Source organism: Panthera leo, chromosome A1, assembly GCF_018350215.1.
Source record: "Panthera leo isolate Ple1 chromosome A1, P.leo_Ple1_pat1.1, whole genome shotgun sequence".
Taxonomy (NCBI): Eukaryota; Metazoa; Chordata; class Mammalia; order Carnivora; family Felidae; genus Panthera; species Panthera leo.
Window position 1 is genome coordinate 91,243,619 of NC_056679.1, and position 18,271 is coordinate 91,261,889.

Here is an 18,271-nt window from a genome sequence, read left to right on the forward strand (position 1 = left end):
CCCATACACAGGAGGGGTCTCCACCCTCAGGGCGGCCTCATCCCTTCCCCAGAATCCTTAAATCCTCTCTCACTCTGGGCCCTGTGCATCTGTCACAGCCCTGTCCTGACCAACAGCGGTTGGCACAGGTGAGTGTGGCTAGGGAGGGTGCCTAGTTGTGCGCTGGGGCTGGGTCCCTGAGGAACAGAGGCCCAGGGCTGTCGGGGAAGGGCAGGCTGGCTCGGTGGAGACAGCGGTCGGGTGGGGGGACGCGTGTGATAAGATTCAGAGGGTGTGAGAGCGCGGTGGAGACCTGGGAGGGCTGGGCGAATTGATAGCCCATTTCTTCCCCAACCCGCTCAGCCAACATTTATTGCGCGCCTCCCCTCTCCCCAGCACCCGGAGCTCCTTCCCCTTCCCCGCGACCCGGGGTTCTCCCTCTGCCTAGCGCTCAGAGCGTTCCCCTGTTCTGTTCCCCTCCCCGCCCTGTCCTCCTCCCGCAGCTGGACAGCGGATGGCCAGGCCGGGGAGCGCCCGAGAGCCGCCGCTCCTGGCGCTGCTGCCGCCGCTGTTGGTGCTGGTGCAAGCGGGCGCGGCGGGCGCGGCGGGCTCGGTGCGCCTGGCGGGCGGCCTCACGCTGGGCGGCCTGTTCCCGGTGCACGCGCGGGGCGCTGCGGGCAGGGCGTGCGGGCAGCTGAAGAAGGAGCAGGGCGTGCACCGGCTGGAGGCCATGCTGTACGCGCTGGACCGCGTGAACGCCGACCCTGCGCTGCTGCCCGGCGTGCGCCTGGGCGCGCGGCTGCTCGACACCTGCTCTCGGGACACGTACGCGCTGGAGCAGGCGCTGACCTTCGTGCAGGCGCTGATCCAGGGCCGCGGCGACGGCGACGAGGGGGCAGTGCGCTGCCCCGGAGGCGTCCCTCCGCTGCGCGCCGCGCCCCCCGAGCGGGTCGTGGCTGTCGTCGGCGCGTCGGCCAGCTCCGTCTCCATCATGGTCGCCAATGTGCTGCGCCTGTTTGCGGTGAGGGCACTCTCTCGCGTCCTCGTCCCGTCCCCGCCCTCCGGGTGGCTGAAGTCTAGTCTCCGGGCAGAAATCACTCAAATTCACAAAGATCACCCGCTGCTTCAAAGAAACCCTGCCCTGGGAGCCAGAAGCAAGCCCGAGCCAGATCAACCCAACCCGTCGACCCTTCCTTGTCTGCTCAGGTGCCCTGCCAGCGCTGCCACCTGCACACACAGCCCTTTGTGTGAATTAAGGAAACCTACCTTCTGGGCGGTCAAGGCTGCCTCTTCCCACAGCGGGATGCAGCCTTTGCCTGGAGACCCAATTGATTAGAGCAGGGCCCCCTGGAGTTTAGCCTCATCTTGGTCGCTTGCTTGGGTGTCCTTGTTTGGGGCACATATTGCACAACCTTGTGTGGTGGTCCCGCCCCCGGCCCTGGGGACAGGGCCCTCCTCTGGTGGGGTCACCAGGACATGACCCTGGCAACTCTGCGGGGTAGGGGAGGGTAGTGGTGAGTAGTTCCCTCATCTTGAGGGAACTGTCTTAAGTGCGGGGGCAGCCCCTTCCCTGCAGCCTGGGGGGGGCAGTGATTGAGGGGAAGGGCATAAGAATAAGGGATTAGGGGGCCTTTGGCATTAGAGTGTGGGGATTTTCAGTAGAAGTCATTCACTGGGGTTCTGTGGGGGAGGGGTGTCTCTGTCCTTCCATCTTTATGTGAAGAAAGGAAGGCTTTGCTTCCTTCCGGCTGGGGGAGGGGACTTCAGTGTCTTGAGAGTTTCTCTGAGGCAAGGCCTCTGTTTCTACCATGCTGGGTAGAGGTTTTATGTGGGTCCCCCTCCATCATCTGCATGCATGTAATCCCCCCACCCCTGTTCCCACCGGATGTCAGTGTTGTCATACAGACACAGCTTCTAGTAGGCACCAAGAGAAGTTCTGTGGCTCCCTGGGATGTGTGTGTGTGGGGGGGGGGGGGTGTATGGGGGGCGGGGTAGTAGTGAGGAGAGTCTCTGTCTCACCCGACTGCCCATGTCTGTCTGTGTTTATAGCTCTGTCCCCTGCCTTGCTTGGAGCTCTGGTTTCTGTCCCTTTCCCTGTGTCTGCCCCTCTAGGCTGAGTGCAGAGATCTCAGACTCAAGGGCCTTCAAGGGCCAGGTTGGGGCGTAGATGGGTGAAGCAGGACCCCATAAGCCCAGGGCCCCTGCTGCCAGTTCAGCCCCAGACTAAGGTAGCACCCTGCACCCCCACACCATGTTAAACACTACTTACCAATTCAAAAATTAAACGCTTGAAGACACTGGTGCATGAATGGCAACCAGGGAACAGATTTGGTTCCCTGAGGGGCTGTTTTGCAATTCCTGGTCCAGGAGCAGAGACGGAGTTCAGGCCATATTTGTATTACTGTGCTGTCAGGCATTTTATTTTATTTTATTTTATTTTATTTTATTTTATTTATTTATTTATTTTTTTTTTTACTTTTTATGCTTATTTATATTTGAGAGAGAGAGAGAGAGAGACTGTGTGTGTGTGTGAGCAGGGGAGGGGCAGAGAGAAAGACCGACACAGAATCTGAAGCAGGCTCCAGGCTCTGAGCTATCAGCACAGAGCCCGATGTGGGGGCTCAAACTCATGAACTGGGAGATCATGACCTGAGCTGAAGTCAGATGCTCAACCGACAGCCACTCAGATGCCCCTATTTTATTTTATTTTTAAATGTTTGTTTATTTTGAGAGAGAGAGAGAGAGAGAGAGAGAGAGAGAAAGCAAGTAAGGGAGGGGCAGAGAGAGAGACAGAGACAGAGAATCCCAAGAGTAGGCTCTGAGCTGTCAGCACGGAGCCAGATGAGAGGCTCGAATCCACGAACAGCAGGATCAAGACCTGAGCTGAAACAAAGAATTGGATGCTTAACCAACTGAACCACCCAGGCGCCCCAGCAGTCAGGCATTTTAGATTAATTTCTCTCAGGAGGTTCAACCTGTACGAGGAGATTGTTCTCAAGATTAAACTTTAGTGTCTAGAGTGCCGAGACTATCTACAGCATCCACGAACTGCCCTCGTCCTTCTCTGTCTCCTTTTTCTCTGACATTCCCTCTTTCTTTGTGGTTCTTCTTATTTTTCTTTTTCTGTCTCCCTGTCGCTCTCTTCCTTCTTCCTCCTTCCATCTTTCCTTCTCTCTCCCTCCTGCTCTTCGCACACTGTCTCCACACTCTACACTTTCTGTCCTGCTTCAGACATCCCTGTCTCCCCTAGACCAGTCTGGCCCACCCCTGCCAGAACCTTCCCTGTCTTCTGACCTTCACCAGCTCCCACTTCAGCCCTCTTCTCTAATTAGCCTCCATCGTCCTGATTTCCTCAGCCTTCCCCTACCATTCTCCACTCTCCTCCCACCCTTGCTATTCACGCCCCCCTTCTCCTGGATCAGCTCAGCCCATAATCCCAGCTGTCCGTCACTCTAATGCACAGAGATAAACCCAACTCCAAGCAGTCCCCTCCAGAAAACCAGACACAGCTTTGAATCAAATAATCCCTTCCTAGCCCCCCTGCCTGCTCTGACCCTGCTTGGGGGTGCTGCTCCCCTACACAGGTTGCCCCTTTGTGTGAATTAGGAAAATATGCTTTCCCCTAGGGATGACAGGAGCCCCATTCCCCTCTCAGATGCAGCCTTTGCCCAGCAGCTGGATCAGCTACAGGATGGACTTGAGTCCCCACTCCACCTTTGCCTGGACACATCCTGCACCAGTGTGTATGGTGCCCTGCCCTCCTCCTTTGACCCTCATACCTCCCATATTCCATCAGACCACTTCTCAAAATGCAGAGATTTTCCCACGCCTGAGGCGTCTCCATGTGGCTATTCCAACCCTAATCCTGAACTTCCATGCCCCCACCTGTGTCCTGGATCCCTGTTGCCCTCCCTCCCCATAGGGTCACTGACCCTCCCTCCATAACCCAGATGTCCTTCCCCATTCCAGATACCCCAGATCAGCTACGCGTCCACAGCCCCTGAGCTCAGCGACTCCACACGCTATGACTTCTTCTCCCGAGTCGTGCCACCTGACTCCTACCAGGCCCAGGCCATGGTGGACATCGTGAGGGCGCTGGGATGGAACTACGTGTCCACACTGGCCTCCGAGGGCAACTATGGCGAGAGTGGGGTTGAGGCCTTTGTGCAGATCTCCCGGGAGGCTGGTGAGCTGGGTGTGGGGGTCCCAGGGGTGAGCCAGGGCCATCAGACATGGTGGGGAGCGTGGATGGTGCCCCTGTGGGCAGGTGCCCCTTTCCTTTGGAGGACTCTGTCCCTGCCACAATCATGCACAGTGGCGGCCCCAGTGGGTTGGGTGAGTGGGTGGAACAAAAGGTGACTTTGGCATCCCCGACACCCAGGGGGGGTCTGTATTGCCCAGTCCATCAAGATTCCTAGGGAACCAAAGCCAGGAGAATTCAACAAGGTGATCAAGAGATTAATGGAGACACCCAATGCCCGGGGCATCATCATCTTTGCCAACGAGGATGACATCAGGTGGGACAGTGGACGCATTCCATCACCATGTTTATTAGAGGCTCTCCTCGAAGGCCCTGCCCCCTCTTCCTACATATCCTCCAGCCTTGCACATCCTCCCTTCCTCCTCCTCCCTCTCTCCTTGACTGCCCCCCCCCACCTTCCTGCCCTTACACATTTTTCCTGCTGCCATTTCTCTGTCTGGTGCCCCCCAGAAACGAACCAGGCCTGTTCTGGGTGGAGATGCTCCAAGACTAGCCAAGGGAAACACACAAAAACGCCTGTCTGTTCTTATCATCCAAAATAAGGGAGAGACCCGTGGGCAGATCTAAGTGCAGAAAATGAGCTGTCTGGCAAGGAGCCCTGGGAGGCCGTTCAGGAGGTATCAGCAGGTGGCCATGGACTCTGCCCTGAGGCCTGTGTGGCTCAGAGCCAGCAGAGGGCTCCGCAAGAAAAGGGAGGCCCCTCTTCCAGGCAGTGTGAAGTGGGCTGTATGCACAGAATAAGAGGGCAGGCCTGGGGCCAGAGCCTGGCTGCAAACTTGACTACCTGAGAAGCCAAGGGCAGGTGTCCTAAACCCCAGAAACCCCATTTTTCCTGATAAATGAGGGTCTGCTGAGTGGTTTGGAAGGGGATAGAAGAAGAGAGAAGAACAGGAAGTGGCCAGAGGTAAGTTGGAGGAGGATGGCAGGCCCTCACTCACCACTCGCCCCATTCCTACCAGGAGGGTACTGGAGGCCGCACGCCAGGCCAACCTGACGGGTCACTTCCTATGGGTCGGCTCTGACAGCTGGGGAGCCAAGACCTCACCCATCCTGAACCTGGAGGATGTGGCCGTGGGGGCCATCACCATCCTGCCCAAAAGGGCTTCCATAGATGGTGAGTGCGGGGATGCTGTCCCCCACGGTATCCCCTGCCCCTGCTTGTCCTTCCCCACGGACCCCTCTTTGTGGTGGTGGTGACGGGGGGGGGGGGGGGGGGCTCATTTTCTCCACCTGTAAAATTGCATCCTGATTCATGTCCCTTCCGGGATTCCCAAACTCTAGGATTCTGAGATTCTGTGAATACCTCCCTCCAGGCAGTGTTTGAGTTGGCAAAGGAGGAAAAGCCCACCCCACTGCACAGGGTGAAGAATTAGTTTTGCTCTTTCTGTTTTTGTTTTAATTCAATGCCTGCATTCCTGGTGTTGCTGGTTCCTCAAAAGGCACACCAATTTGAGGGCTGGGGAAAAGGGAGCAAGGCCGAGGATGGCAACATATTGTCCTATTGGTCAGATGATGAAGCCTGCCTCCCCTCCCTTCTTCCACCATACCACCTGTCAATGTCTGGAACAATCCAGCAGAGATGTTCCCTTTATAACAGGATTGATCGTTTTCCCAAAGACTGACCTGAAGGCACCTTCATGAGGTGCTACAGGGCTATTTTATGAAGAAAAGAAACTTGTAAAGGCTGAGAGCCTTAACTTTTGGGGACTCAGAGCCTCTTGTGGGTGTACACCCACCCTCACACTTTTTCTTTCCCTTAGAGTGCATTTGGTTGCATTTGACAAATTAGGATGAGAGCAGTTTTAGCAATAAAGGCACTTCGTCACAAGACAAGACGTCTGAAAGTAGGCCACTTCAGGTTTGGGCCAGTGAGTTAATGACATTCTCAAAGTCCTGAGCTCTGTCCCCACTTCTGTTCCACCATCCTCCATGGTTGCTATGTGCCTTGGTGACTGAGGTGTCTTAATAATCACAAAGTGGCTGCTGAAGCTCCACCCATCACACCTTCACAGTAGCATCCTAACCGGGAAAGAAGGAGCAGCCTCAAAGTCTTTCATGCAGTGAGGCTCTGCATTTACAACAGGATGCAAATTCTACCCTGGAGTCCCCAGATCCCTCTGAAGTCACTGGCCAGAAGTCAGTCATGTGGCTAGTCCTAGCTGCGAAGTGAGCAAGTGGTGAAGGGACACAGAAGAATCATGTCTGGTTCAGATGGTTGCCATCCTCCTCTCTCCCCACTCTCAGGATTTGACCAGTACTTCATGACCCGCTCCCTGGAGAACAACCGCCGGAACATCTGGTTTGCCGAGTTCTGGGAAGAGAATTTCAACTGCAAACTGATCAGCTCAGGTACCCAGTCCGACGACTCCGCCCGCAAATGCACAGGTGAGAGCTGCCCAGGGTGGCAAGGGGAGGTGAGGGAGAAAGTGGGAGGCCAGGTGGGATGCCAGGGGTCCAGGCACACTTCCTCCGGGCATCCCTAGGACAGGTGAGGAACGCATCGGCCGGGACTCTACCTACGAGCAGGAGGGGAAGGTGCAGTTTGTGATCGATGCTGTGTACGCCATTGCCCACGCCCTCCACAGCATGCACCAAGCACTCTGCCCAGGGCTCACGGGCCTGTGCCCCGCGATGGAGACCACCGATGGGCGGATGCTGCTGCAGTATATTCGAGCTGTCCGCTTCAATGGTGAGTGGGAGCCAGATCTCCTAACAACAGGGAAGGGAAGCCCCCGGGGTTGGATTTCTCTGCGGGACCTAGGTTGACTGGGGATCAAAGGGATGAGAGAGGCAGGATGGTATGGTGGGGGCACCCGGAACTGAGAGCTGAAAACTTAAGCCAAATTCTGGAACCAATTTTTAACACTCATCCCCAGGCTTCAGTACCCCTTGCCCCAAGTTGTGAAATTCAGGTGTTGGGGAACTTTTTCTGTGACCCCTTCCTGCCTGGAACCCTCAGTGGGCCACATGCAACTCTCCCCTCCATTGCACAGAGTTCGGGGGCATCTGGACTCTGGGCCTGTGTGGGGCACGGTGCAGACTGTGCAAAGGCACTGTGTACAGTGTGGACAGGCTGCCCATTCTGAGTCTTGGGCTTGCAAAGGCCACCCCAGCTAAGCTCTGTGCCACGGGAGCACAAGGTGCAAGTCTGATGTGTCCTCTGGTACCAGCAGAGGGCCTGGCACATAGGCAGGGCTCAGAATAAGGTCTTCTGAAAAGGCCCAAATGGACCCAAGCTGCCCTCATGGTTTGTGCAGAGAGATATACTTCTTAGTCAATTACTATTCTTTTTTTTTTTTAATGTTTATTTTTGAGAGAGACAGAGTGTGAGCAGGGCAGGGGCAGAGAAAGAGAGAGACACAGAATCCAAAGCAGGCTCCAGGCTCTGAGCTATCAGCACAGAGGCCGACGCGCGGGCTTACAAACTGTGAGATCATGACCTGAGCCTAAGTCGGATGCTCAACTGACTGAGCCACCCAGGTGCCCCCAGTTACTATTCTTTATAAAATTAAAAAGTGTTCTTCCACCAACTACCGAGTACCTTCTTTCTGCTAAGCTCTCTGATAAATGGCACAACTTACTATCATTGCAGACCAGCTCTACAAGCTGGTAGAATGGGCTTCCAAAAGAAATAAAGCCAAGGGGCACCTGGGTGGCTCAGTCAGTTAAGCGGCCGACTCTTGGTTTTGGCTCAGGTCGTGATCTCACGGTTTGTGAGGTTGAGTCCCGCATTGGGCTCTGTACTGACAGCATGGAGCCTGCTTGGGATTCTCTCTCTCCCTCTCTGTCTCTCTGCCCTCCCCTCATGCTGTCTCTGTCTTTCTCAAAAATAAATAAGTAAACTTTTAAAAAATCATTAAAAGAAATAAAAGTTGATTGTTCAAATCAGTACAAATCTCATGCCAACACTCAGACCTTTGTACAAGTCTTGAACCCATCATTTTGCCTGGCTTGTTAAAGCTCTTTCTTTTTTCTTTTTCTTATTTGAAGTTTATTTATGCATTTCCAGAGAGACAGAGAGAGCAAGTGGGAGGGGGGCAGAGAGAGGGAGAGAGAGAATCCCAAGCAGGCTCCACATTGTCAGCGCAGAGCCCGATGTGGGGCTCAAACTCAAGAAATGCAAGATCATGACCTGAGCTGAAACCAAGAGTCAGCCGCTTAACTGACTGAGCCACCCAGGCGTCCCTTTCATTTTTCTTTTTAAATTGTGGTTATCATATACATGGTGTAATACAGACCATCTTAACCATCTTTAAGGGTACAGCTTAGTCGTGTACACTGTGCAGCAATCGTTCTCCAGAACTTCTTTTTATCTTAAGACTGAAATTCCATCCCCATTAAAGAACAGCTCCTCCTCGCCCTCCCCCAGCCTCTGGCCACCTCCATTCAACATTCTGTCTCTATGATTTTGCCTCCTCTAGGTACATCCCGCAAGACGAATGATGCAGTATTTGGCCTTTCATGTGACTGGCTCACTGCACTTAGTATAATGTCCTTAAGGTTCATCTGTGTCATAGCTATGTGTCAGAACTCCCTTCCTTTCTAAGGCTGAATAATGTCCTTGCATGAATAGACACTTTGTTGATTCATTCAGCCCCCAGTGAACAACTTTTGTGTGTCCACCTTTTGGCTACTGTGAACAAAGCTGCCGTGAACACGGGTGGATAGATAGATCTTGGAGGCCCTGCATTCACTTCTTTGGGGCATATACCCAGAAGTGGAGTTGCTGGGGATGTGATAATTCTGTGTTTAGTTTTTCAAGGAACTGCCACACTTTTTTTCCACAGTGATGGCACCATTCTACATCTGCACCAGCAAAATACATCAGGGTTCCAATTTTTCCACATCCTCACTGAGTCTCGTTATTTTCTGGTGTGTGAAAAGTGGCCATGCTAATGGGTGTGAGGAGGTATCTTATTGTAGTTTTGTTTTAATGTTTGTTTCTTTTTGAGAGAGAGACAGAGAGTGAGTGAGCATGAGTGGGGAAGGGGCAGAGAGAGGGAGACACAGAATCCAAAGCAGGCTCTGGGCTCTGAGCTATCAGCACACAGCGTGAAGCGGGGCTTGAACTCACCAACTGTAAGATCATGACCTGAGCCAAAGTCCAGCGCTTAAACGACTGAGCTGTCCAGATGCTCCTGTTAATATAGATTTTGAGTTGCATTTCCCTGATGACACTGAGCATCTTTGCACATGACTTCTTTATCCTGGCTGGGCCTTGGGCGTCTCCAGGATGAGATGGGGGACCAGCTGAGGATGATGGGCTCTCCCTCTAGGCAGCGCGGGGACCCCGGTGATGTTCAACGAGAACGGGGATGCGCCCGGGCGCTATGACATCTTCCAGTACCAGGCGGCCAACGGCAGTGCGGGCAGCGGTGGCTACCAGGCCGTGGGCCAGTGGGCAGAGACTCTCAGGCTGGACGTGAGTGGGCACAGACACGCCGACGGGAGGCGCAGGGGCCCGGGCCCACCGTCCCCAAATGGAGTCCCAGGCTCTCGTCTCTTGTGCCCGCAGGTGGAAGCTCTCCAGTGGTCGGGAGACACCCGCGAGGTGCCTGGGTCCCAGTGCAGCCTCCCCTGTGGGCCTGGTGAGCGGAAAAAGATGGTGAAGGGCGTCCCCTGCTGCTGGCACTGCGAGGCCTGTGACGGGTACCGCTTCCAGGTGGACGAGTTCACGTGCGAGGCCTGCCCCGGGGACATGCGGCCCACGCGCAACCACACGGGCTGCCGCCCCACGCCCATCGTGCGCCTGACCTGGTCCTCGCCCTGGGCCGCGCCGCCACTCCTGCTGGCCGTGCTGGGCAGCATGGCCACCACCACCGTGGTGGCCACCTTTGTGCGGCACAACGACACGCCGATCGTCCGCGCCTCGGGCCGCGAGCTCAGTTATGTGCTGCTCACAGGCATCTTCCTCATCTACGCCATCACCTTCCTCATGGTGGCCGAGCCCGGCGCGGCAGTGTGCGCCGGCCGCAGGCTCTTCCTCGGCCTTGGCACCACGCTCAGCTACTCTGCCTTGCTCACCAAGACCAACCGCATCTACCGCATCTTCGAGCAGGGGAAGCGCTCTGTCACGCCGCCGCCCTTCATCAGCCCCACCTCGCAGCTCGTCATCACCTTCAGCCTCACCTCCGTGCAGGTGGGTTGTGGGAATCCCAGGGCCACTCGGTGGGCGCATTGGGCCTGCGCTGGCGGGCTTGTCCAACACTCCAAAAAATCAGGTGATCACTCTTCTATTTTGGCTCCTATGTCAAAATTAAGGGGGGGGGGGGGAGGGGAAGTCTACAAGAGACAGGGCCCTACTGTTTTACTTATATGCAGAACTCATTTCAGAGCAGCCAGTCCCCGGGGCTCTGTCCTTGAGGGAAAATGGTCCTTAAGCTGGGGAGTGCGAGCATCCAGCAACGTTTCTGTAAAAACAATGAGATTATTTTCTGTACACTGAACAAACTCTTCCACAATTTGGCTCCCATATAAAAATAAGGCAAAGAGCTATGTGACAGTTTTCTCAAGAAAAAAAAAAAAATCTGTTTCCATAAAGGGAGTTCCTGTTTGTTGCCCAGTCACCAGGGTAACCTGGATGAGAGGCACAGGCTCCAGCAATGGCACTATGGAGCAGGACGTCCAGCTCCATAAATGGCAGGGATTTCATGCTGTATGTGCAGCAAAAGCACTCAGGGACCTTCAGGGTTTTCTCTAAGATAGTAACATTATAACAGCAGAAATTACTCTCATGAGCTGGAAGGCGCTGGATATTTTCTGTGCAAAGCGTACTGAGAGACGGGTGTGTGTGACACTGTGATATTGTACAGCCAGCCCAGTTCTCAGGGCTAGGTGGAGGGCCTATGGTCAGCCTGCTTTTAACATGACACGCTCTCCACTCCAGGCAAGCCCTTCTCCCTACCTAGTTCTGCATATACCACCTTCATTCCCACCCACAGGCAATTCTCCATGACTGAAAAGTGTTGCCATAAAGGTAGCAGGGGCCGAACGTCCCCTGTCAGGGCCAGAATGGCAATGCCCAGCACATCCTGACTTCTTACCTTCCTGCTTCCCTCCTTGAAATCCCTGTGGTGCCCCTTTCCCCAGGATAGAGATACTTAGACTAAATTTAGTACCTCCTGGTTCATCTGCGGACCCACCTTTCCAGAGGTCCTGGACCCTTTCAAAGAGGCATACCTTCAATTTTACTAGGTTATTTACCAATCTGGTGGACATGAAGTGGTATCTCATTGTTTTAATTTGCATTTACTTAATTACTAGTGGAGCTGGCCTTTGGAGTTTCCTCTTCTGTGATGTGCCTGTTCCTACACTTTGCACATTTTCTTGTAGGAGGTTTTTTTTTGTTTTTGTTTGTTTGTTTTTTACATGTACCAGATGCTTGTTCCTTATCAATTACATGTGTTGCAAAATTGGTGGGATCCATTTTGGTTGCTGCTTCTGTGTATCACAGGCCTTGGGTATTAGTTTCTCACAGGCAACTTTTCCCCCCTACCTAGAGCCTTGTTATAAGAGGAGCCTTCATGCTGCTTTCCTGGACATTGGGTGGGGTGTTATTAGTCCCTTGTTTATGGAGCTACTGCCTTTGGGAGAATCACAAAAAAGTTCTCCTTCTGGATGTACAAATTAATAAAAAGCATCCCTTCTTGGGGCACCTGGGTGGCTCAGCAGTTGAGCTTCCGACTTTGGCTCAGGTCATGATCTCAGTTTGTGAGTTTGAGCCCCACATCAAGCTCTGTGCTGACAGCTCAGAGCCTGGGCCTGCTTTGGATTCTGTTTCTCCTTCTCTATGCCCCTCCCCTGCTCTCTCTCTCTCTCTCTCTCAAAATAAATAAATAAACTTTTTAAAAAATTAAAAAAAAAAAAAAAAGCATCCCTTCTTCCAGGATCACAGAGCTCTGCTGTAGGGACATAGTATGGCACCGGAGTGTTGGCTGGATTTCAGCCCCACCTACCCACCTCCTACACACATACATCAGGCAGTCTTGTGCAGTGAACAATCTGCATGCATGGACGGGGCAGCCCTTCCAGCGTCCTGCCTCTATGCAGGTGTCTTAGTTCCTGTTCCCTAGCTTCTCTTGGCTCAAGGTCATGTCTCCTGTCACTGTGAGGGAATTGCTATTCCATCTCCCCCCTGTTAGTGCTTGTGTTCGACTTTGATAACCTCCCAGGCCACCTGGCATCAGCTCACATTCTTACCAGTGTCTGTTTAAGTGCCTCGTTCTGAGCTTCACCATGCATCTGCACATGATTTCATCACATTATGTTCAACAGTTCTCTGGAGCTGGAGAAGGAAGGGGGTCCTCAAAAACTAGGTTTGCCATGTTGCTAGACAGGATCAAGCTCGTGTTTTCACATCTACAGAATGGAGATGGTTACTGCCTACCTGGAGGGCTGTGAGGAGACAAGATCTCTGCTGAGTCTGGGGGCATCCATGGGGCATGCACCGGCTTCTCCCCCAAGGTAGAATGGAGAAGATATGTGTAGGGTCACAATTCCAGGGCCTCTTCCTGCTGTCACTGTGGCTCTTGGACCTGAGCATCCCACTCAGTAGGCCAGGAGCCTGGAGGCAACCCTAACCTGCCAGACATGGGTGGGTGGCTAGGCTGGGTGTGTCCCTGATACGGTGTCGGCTCCTGCAGGTGGTGGGAGTAATGGCATGGCTGGGGGCCCAGCCCCCACACAGTGTGATTGACTACGAAGAGCAACGGACCGTGGACCCGGAGCAGGCCAGAGGGGTGCTCAAGTGCGACATGTCAGATCTGTCCCTCATCGGCTGCCTGGGCTACAGCCTCCTACTCATGGTCACATGCACAGTGTATGCCATCAAGGCCCGCGGTGTGCCCGAGACCTTCAATGAGGCCAAGCCCATCGGCTTTACCATGTACACCACCTGCATCATCTGGCTAGCTTTTGTGCCTATCTTCTTTGGTACCGCCCAGTCAGCTGAGAAGGTAATCTGGGGTCTCCTGTTGCTTTCACTGCCTCCTCTGTTTCTTGCCTGTCCAAGGAGGGGCTCAATTGTCCCAAGAGCTGGACCACCCATCTGAATGATTGCTTGTTGGCTGATTCATTCATGTACATACTCATTCACTCATTTGTCAGTGTCGCTGCTGGCTCAGTGAATTCTGTCTCCCTTCATTTGTTCATCCATGCTTCTATCCATCCACTAACTTGTTTCTATTCAATTACTTCTTCATATACTTCAAACCTGTCAATCCATTAATCTGTCAGTCCATTTGCTTGATCATTATTCAGTCATTTATTTGTGCACAGAGTAGAACATTTGCTTATTCACCCGTCAATCATCTGTTTGCCCACTTGCTCTCTTATTCAATCTCTGTTCATTCGTTTGTTCATTTGAAAACATATTCACTCATTCATTAACATGCTCTAACCCTTTTCAGGCATAGGGACCATTTCCCCAGGTGTCACTCGCTGTGAATGAACCCTTCGCTTCCCTTGGTCACTTGTCCATTTGGTGCCGTGTCACTCATCCTCCATCCTGTCTCTATTGGAGCCATGTCATGACCACCACTTCTTCATGCCACAGGGCCTTTGCTTGTATGTTGTCTTTTCCATTCACCCGATGAACACGGACTCATGTGGGGGGGGGGGGGGTGGGAGAGAACAGGGCTGAGTCCCACCCGGTCCCTTCCTCCATGACTCAGATCTACATCCAAACCACCACACTGACTGTGTCCTTGAGCCTGAGTGCATCGGTGTCCCTTGGCATGCTCTATGTGCCCAAGACCTACGTCATCCTGTTCCACCCGGAGCAGAATGTGCAGAAGCGGAAGCGAAGCCTCAAGGCGACCTCCACAGTGGCAGCCCCACCCAAGGGCGAGGACACGGAGGCCCCCAAGTAGTGAGTGGGGGATGAGTGGGATGGTTGCTCCCTCTCTTCTGCTCTTTTCTTTCCCTTGCTTCACCATGGAAGCTGTGAAAAGTCCAAGTCTGCAGTGAGCAGTTGGAGGCAGGGAGTCCACAAAGCCCATGCCCACTGGGATGGGGCTGGACTCCAGAAAGATCTGGACCCACACACCACACGTCATCCCTGCTTTTCTGTGCCTGTGGGCACCATATATCCTTGCTGCAGACCAGACTTTCTACTCATGGAGGGAAACAGCCACCACGAAGATTCTACTCTAGGGAGTGACTGAACTTATGCTCCCTGGTCTGAGTTCAGAGAGCATGATGAAGCCCCAGGCTTGGCCCAGCGTGAGTGAGATTTCTACCCAATTAGCCAGCAGAACCCAGGGATTGGACAGTGTGCAAGAATGTGTAGATCTCACTGTGGAAATACAGAGCTGGATGCAGGGAGGAGCAGTTTCCACAAGAGACCCTGGGGGTCTGGGTTCCGGACTGAGTATAACTCAGGCTTGGCAATGAGGGATGGAACCTTGGGTCAGAGCCCAGAGAGCGAGAATGCGATGTGAGAGTGAGAACTGAGACGTACCCCATGAGGTTACATGTGTTGAGATCTTTTTCTCAGAACCTTCGCCCCTGGGATCTGGGGCATGTCACACTTAGGAGTATAGCTTTTTTCCTTTCCCATGCACATGCCCTCAAATGACCCCCAAACCCTTGTGTGGTGTTAGTGGTGTGAGAATAAAACAACAGGGTGGTGGTTGCCCTCTTCTGATGCCTGTGAGAGATTGTGGTCAGGAGCCTCAGGCTGGGGCCAGTGACAGAGAGCTGTGTCCATGGTGACGATTAATTCCAGGTAGACATCTTACGATGAATATTGAAACTTTTCTCTCCCAATATTTACTGGGAGGTCCCTTTTGAAAGGCGAACACAGGGCACAGGAGGGAAATGCTTGGACATCAAATGCATGGACATTCATTTTTCAGTATTTTTTTTTTTTTTTTTTTTTTTTTTTTTTTACCAAAAGGTTGGTTTCAGTTGTGGAATTGTATTTCCCTGTGGCACGATTTAAATTTGTTAAATTGATTCTTTTCATTTATCAGTTTGAATTCTCTAGTAGCTGATGTCTGGAACCGATTCTGAAGATCAACCCCACTTCATACAACAAAAAAGACTGTTTCCTACACTGAGTCTCTGTTGTGTACTAAATTGTGACCTTGGGACTAGGTCTGATTCCTTAAATTAAATTAATAGGCCTTCTCCACAAAGTAACATTTTTTGTGTACAGATTCTCTATCCTCACATTTTTGCATTCCTATGGTCTCTCCACCATGTGAATTAGGAAGTTTTATTTATCTCTCAGTGCTTTCCAAAATTCACTATCTCATCAGGCTTCCTTCCTGTGTGGATTTTCTTTCGTATAACGTGATGAGGTGTGTTTTCTTGCTGAAGGCTTTTCCACACTAGTGGTTTTATGGGGTTTTCCTCCTATATGAACTCACAGAGAGTCAGTGAGCTCTGATATCCAAAGGCAGGTGTCCCTGTGTGTTTTTCCCAGTGTTTCTCCCTGATGTACAATTCCTGTTGACTTCTAGTTGAAAACGTTTCCATATATATATATTTTTTACATAGTTGTGGTTTTCCCCACTCGGCGCTCTGTGACCTAGAGTTTGGATGATTTCTTAGTAGAAATTTTCTAAATTTAGAAGATGTTCCTCCAGTGTGAAGCTTCTGCCTTAGAGTCCTGGCTTCCTACTGAAGACTTTCACACAGTCCCCACACTCATTCATACCCGTCTCTCTGATATAAATGGTGTGAAAGCTTTGTTACACAGCGGGTTCTGGTAGCTTCTTACAGGAATCTCACATTCAGTCCACGTGTAGATGACTTCCAAGCATGCGCCATTTTGTGTGCGGTGTGGACCCCTCTATTACTAAAGGTGTTGTTACATGTGGCACGCTTGTGAGGTTCCTCTCCTTTATGAATTCTTTAATGTATTACAAAGTTTTGACTCCCAGAAGAAGGCTTTTCTTCAATCAGTGTGTACATATGATCTCTGTCTTTGATCATTCAAACATTTGATGTTCAGTGGGGGGCTGACAACTTCCTGAAGGTTTCCCCATGCTATGTACATGCATAGTTTTGCCTTCTCTGAGGTTCAATCAGTTGAAACCTTTTAAAAAGGTTTGCTGTTGTTGTTGTTGTTGTTGTTTTCAAATTTCTGGAATTTATAAGGCATTCTGTGTTGTTTCTTTTATGCTGAATAAAAACTGAACTATATTTGTAGGCTTTCTCATATTTATTGCCCTTGAATGATTTCTCCCCCATATGAATTATGTGTTCCAGTGAAAATGGGGCTCTGGATTGGAGGCTTTCCCACATTATAATCACAATATTTTTCTCCACTACAAGTTCTCTAAAGCAGAGGAAGATTACATTTTGATAAAAACTTTTACTCACCTATTCATAAGGTTATCACCTGTGTCCAATGTATTGAGATTTGTATAAGCAGGCCCTCTCTTATATTAACTATATTCTTTTTAATAATTTTTAAATGTTTATTTAGTTTAGAGAGAGAGAGAGAGAGAGCAAGTGGGGGAGGGGCAGAGAGAGAGAGAGAGAGAGAGAGACTGAGAGAGAGAGACAGAATCTGTAGCAGGTTCCAGGCTCTGAGTTGTCAGCACAGAGCCCAACACAGGGCTTGAACCCACGAACCATGAGATCACAACCTGAGCTGGTCAGATGCCTAACCGACTGAGCCACCCAGATGCTCCTAATGTCTTTTCACTGGTGTGAAAGGGCCTTAAGGGGGGAAACAAGCTGCCCCTGACACTGTAGACTTCTTTCAGTTGGCTTTCACATCTAGAAATTGTACAGTGTCAAGCTTCAGACTTCTTTTGGATACATCTATTACATTTACTATATAGCTTTGTTGCATTTATTAACATTCTGTGCTCTTTGGAAAAGTCCCACCAATTCATTTACATTCATTGTCTCTCACTCAGTGACTTCTTGTTGAATAACTTTCCCCAAAAGTCTGACTTGGGTTCTTTGCTGCTTTTTTATGTAGTTACCAATTTGCAAGACTCCCCTAAACTGGAATAAAATGCACAATTCCAGTGAATCTTTCCACCATCATTTTATAGAATGAAACCTCTTCAGAAATATTCTGTTATATTGACACCTTTTTTTTTTTTCTAAATATGAAAAACTCCCAAGTGTAAATATTTTCCATCCCTGGGCCTTGAGGAAGGAAACACGCTGCAGTGTGGACAGCTACAGAAGGCTCGGAGTTTCAGAGATGACCTTTCAGCCTGTGGAGCAAAAGGTGGGAACCAAGAAGGATACAGCTCTGAGAGGGGAAAGGCTGAGGGAAGACTTGGATGGGAAAGGCAGTTGAGGGTGTAGAGAGGCAGATTAGCGAAGGGACTGGGTTTAGACACTCTAAGCCTCATTGCTTCATTCATGGATTCCTGTGAAGGCATACTAACTAGTCTCTGCTTGCTGTATCTTTCTCCTCCATCCTACACACCAATATCAAAATCACCATTTTGGGACACCAGCTCCCTACATTTATAGGAACGTTGCTATGGGCCCTGCCCTCTCCCAGCACATATATTTGCCTGCGATTCATGCTCATATTCGCCTGAAGACTCAGAAATGGAAATAGCGGGAAGGGCACAGGAGTCTGCCCCCACCTGCTGTTCACTGATATAATCTGACAGACTAAGTATTATGAGGTTATTCTACCAGGGCTCTTGAATATTGAATTTACCCTTAGCATCAACTTCTGAGTTGTTGTTGTTGTTGTTGTTGTTGTTGTTGTTGTTTTCTATTCTGATTTGCCAGACAGGGACATTTTCCACAGTCCACAGACTTTGTCTTGCCCCTGACACTGTAGACTTCTTTCAGTCAGCTGTCACATCTAGAAATTGTACTGTGTCAAGGTTCAGACTTCTTTTTAAAAAATTTTTTTTAAATGTTTATTTTTGAGAGAGAGAGTGTGAGAGCAGAGGAGGGGCAGAGACAGAGGGAGACACAGAATTTGAAGCAGGCTCCAGGCTCTAAGCTGTCAGCAGTCAGCACAGAACCCGATGAGGGGCTCGAACCCACGAATGCAAGATCATGACCTGAGCTGAAGTCGGACACTCAACCGACTGA

The 18,271-nt window shown here is 51.3% G+C and overlaps 1 protein-coding gene across 1 annotated transcript; it reads left to right on the forward strand.

Moving 5' to 3' along the window:
• Positions 1-493: 493 nt before the first annotated feature.
• Positions 494-14,207, forward strand: GRM6 (glutamate metabotropic receptor 6). The gene is made up of 10 exons (XM_042905451.1): positions 494-1,000; positions 3,949-4,165; positions 4,361-4,496; positions 5,200-5,354; positions 6,485-6,625; positions 6,729-6,929; positions 9,517-9,662; positions 9,756-10,379; positions 12,883-13,194; positions 13,912-14,207. The coding sequence occupies exons 1-10, from the start codon at positions 494-496 to the stop codon at positions 14,107-14,109; spliced, it is 2,637 nt and encodes an 878-aa protein (XP_042761385.1). The 3' UTR covers positions 14,110-14,207.
• The last annotated feature ends 4,064 nt before the right edge of the window (positions 14,208-18,271 follow it).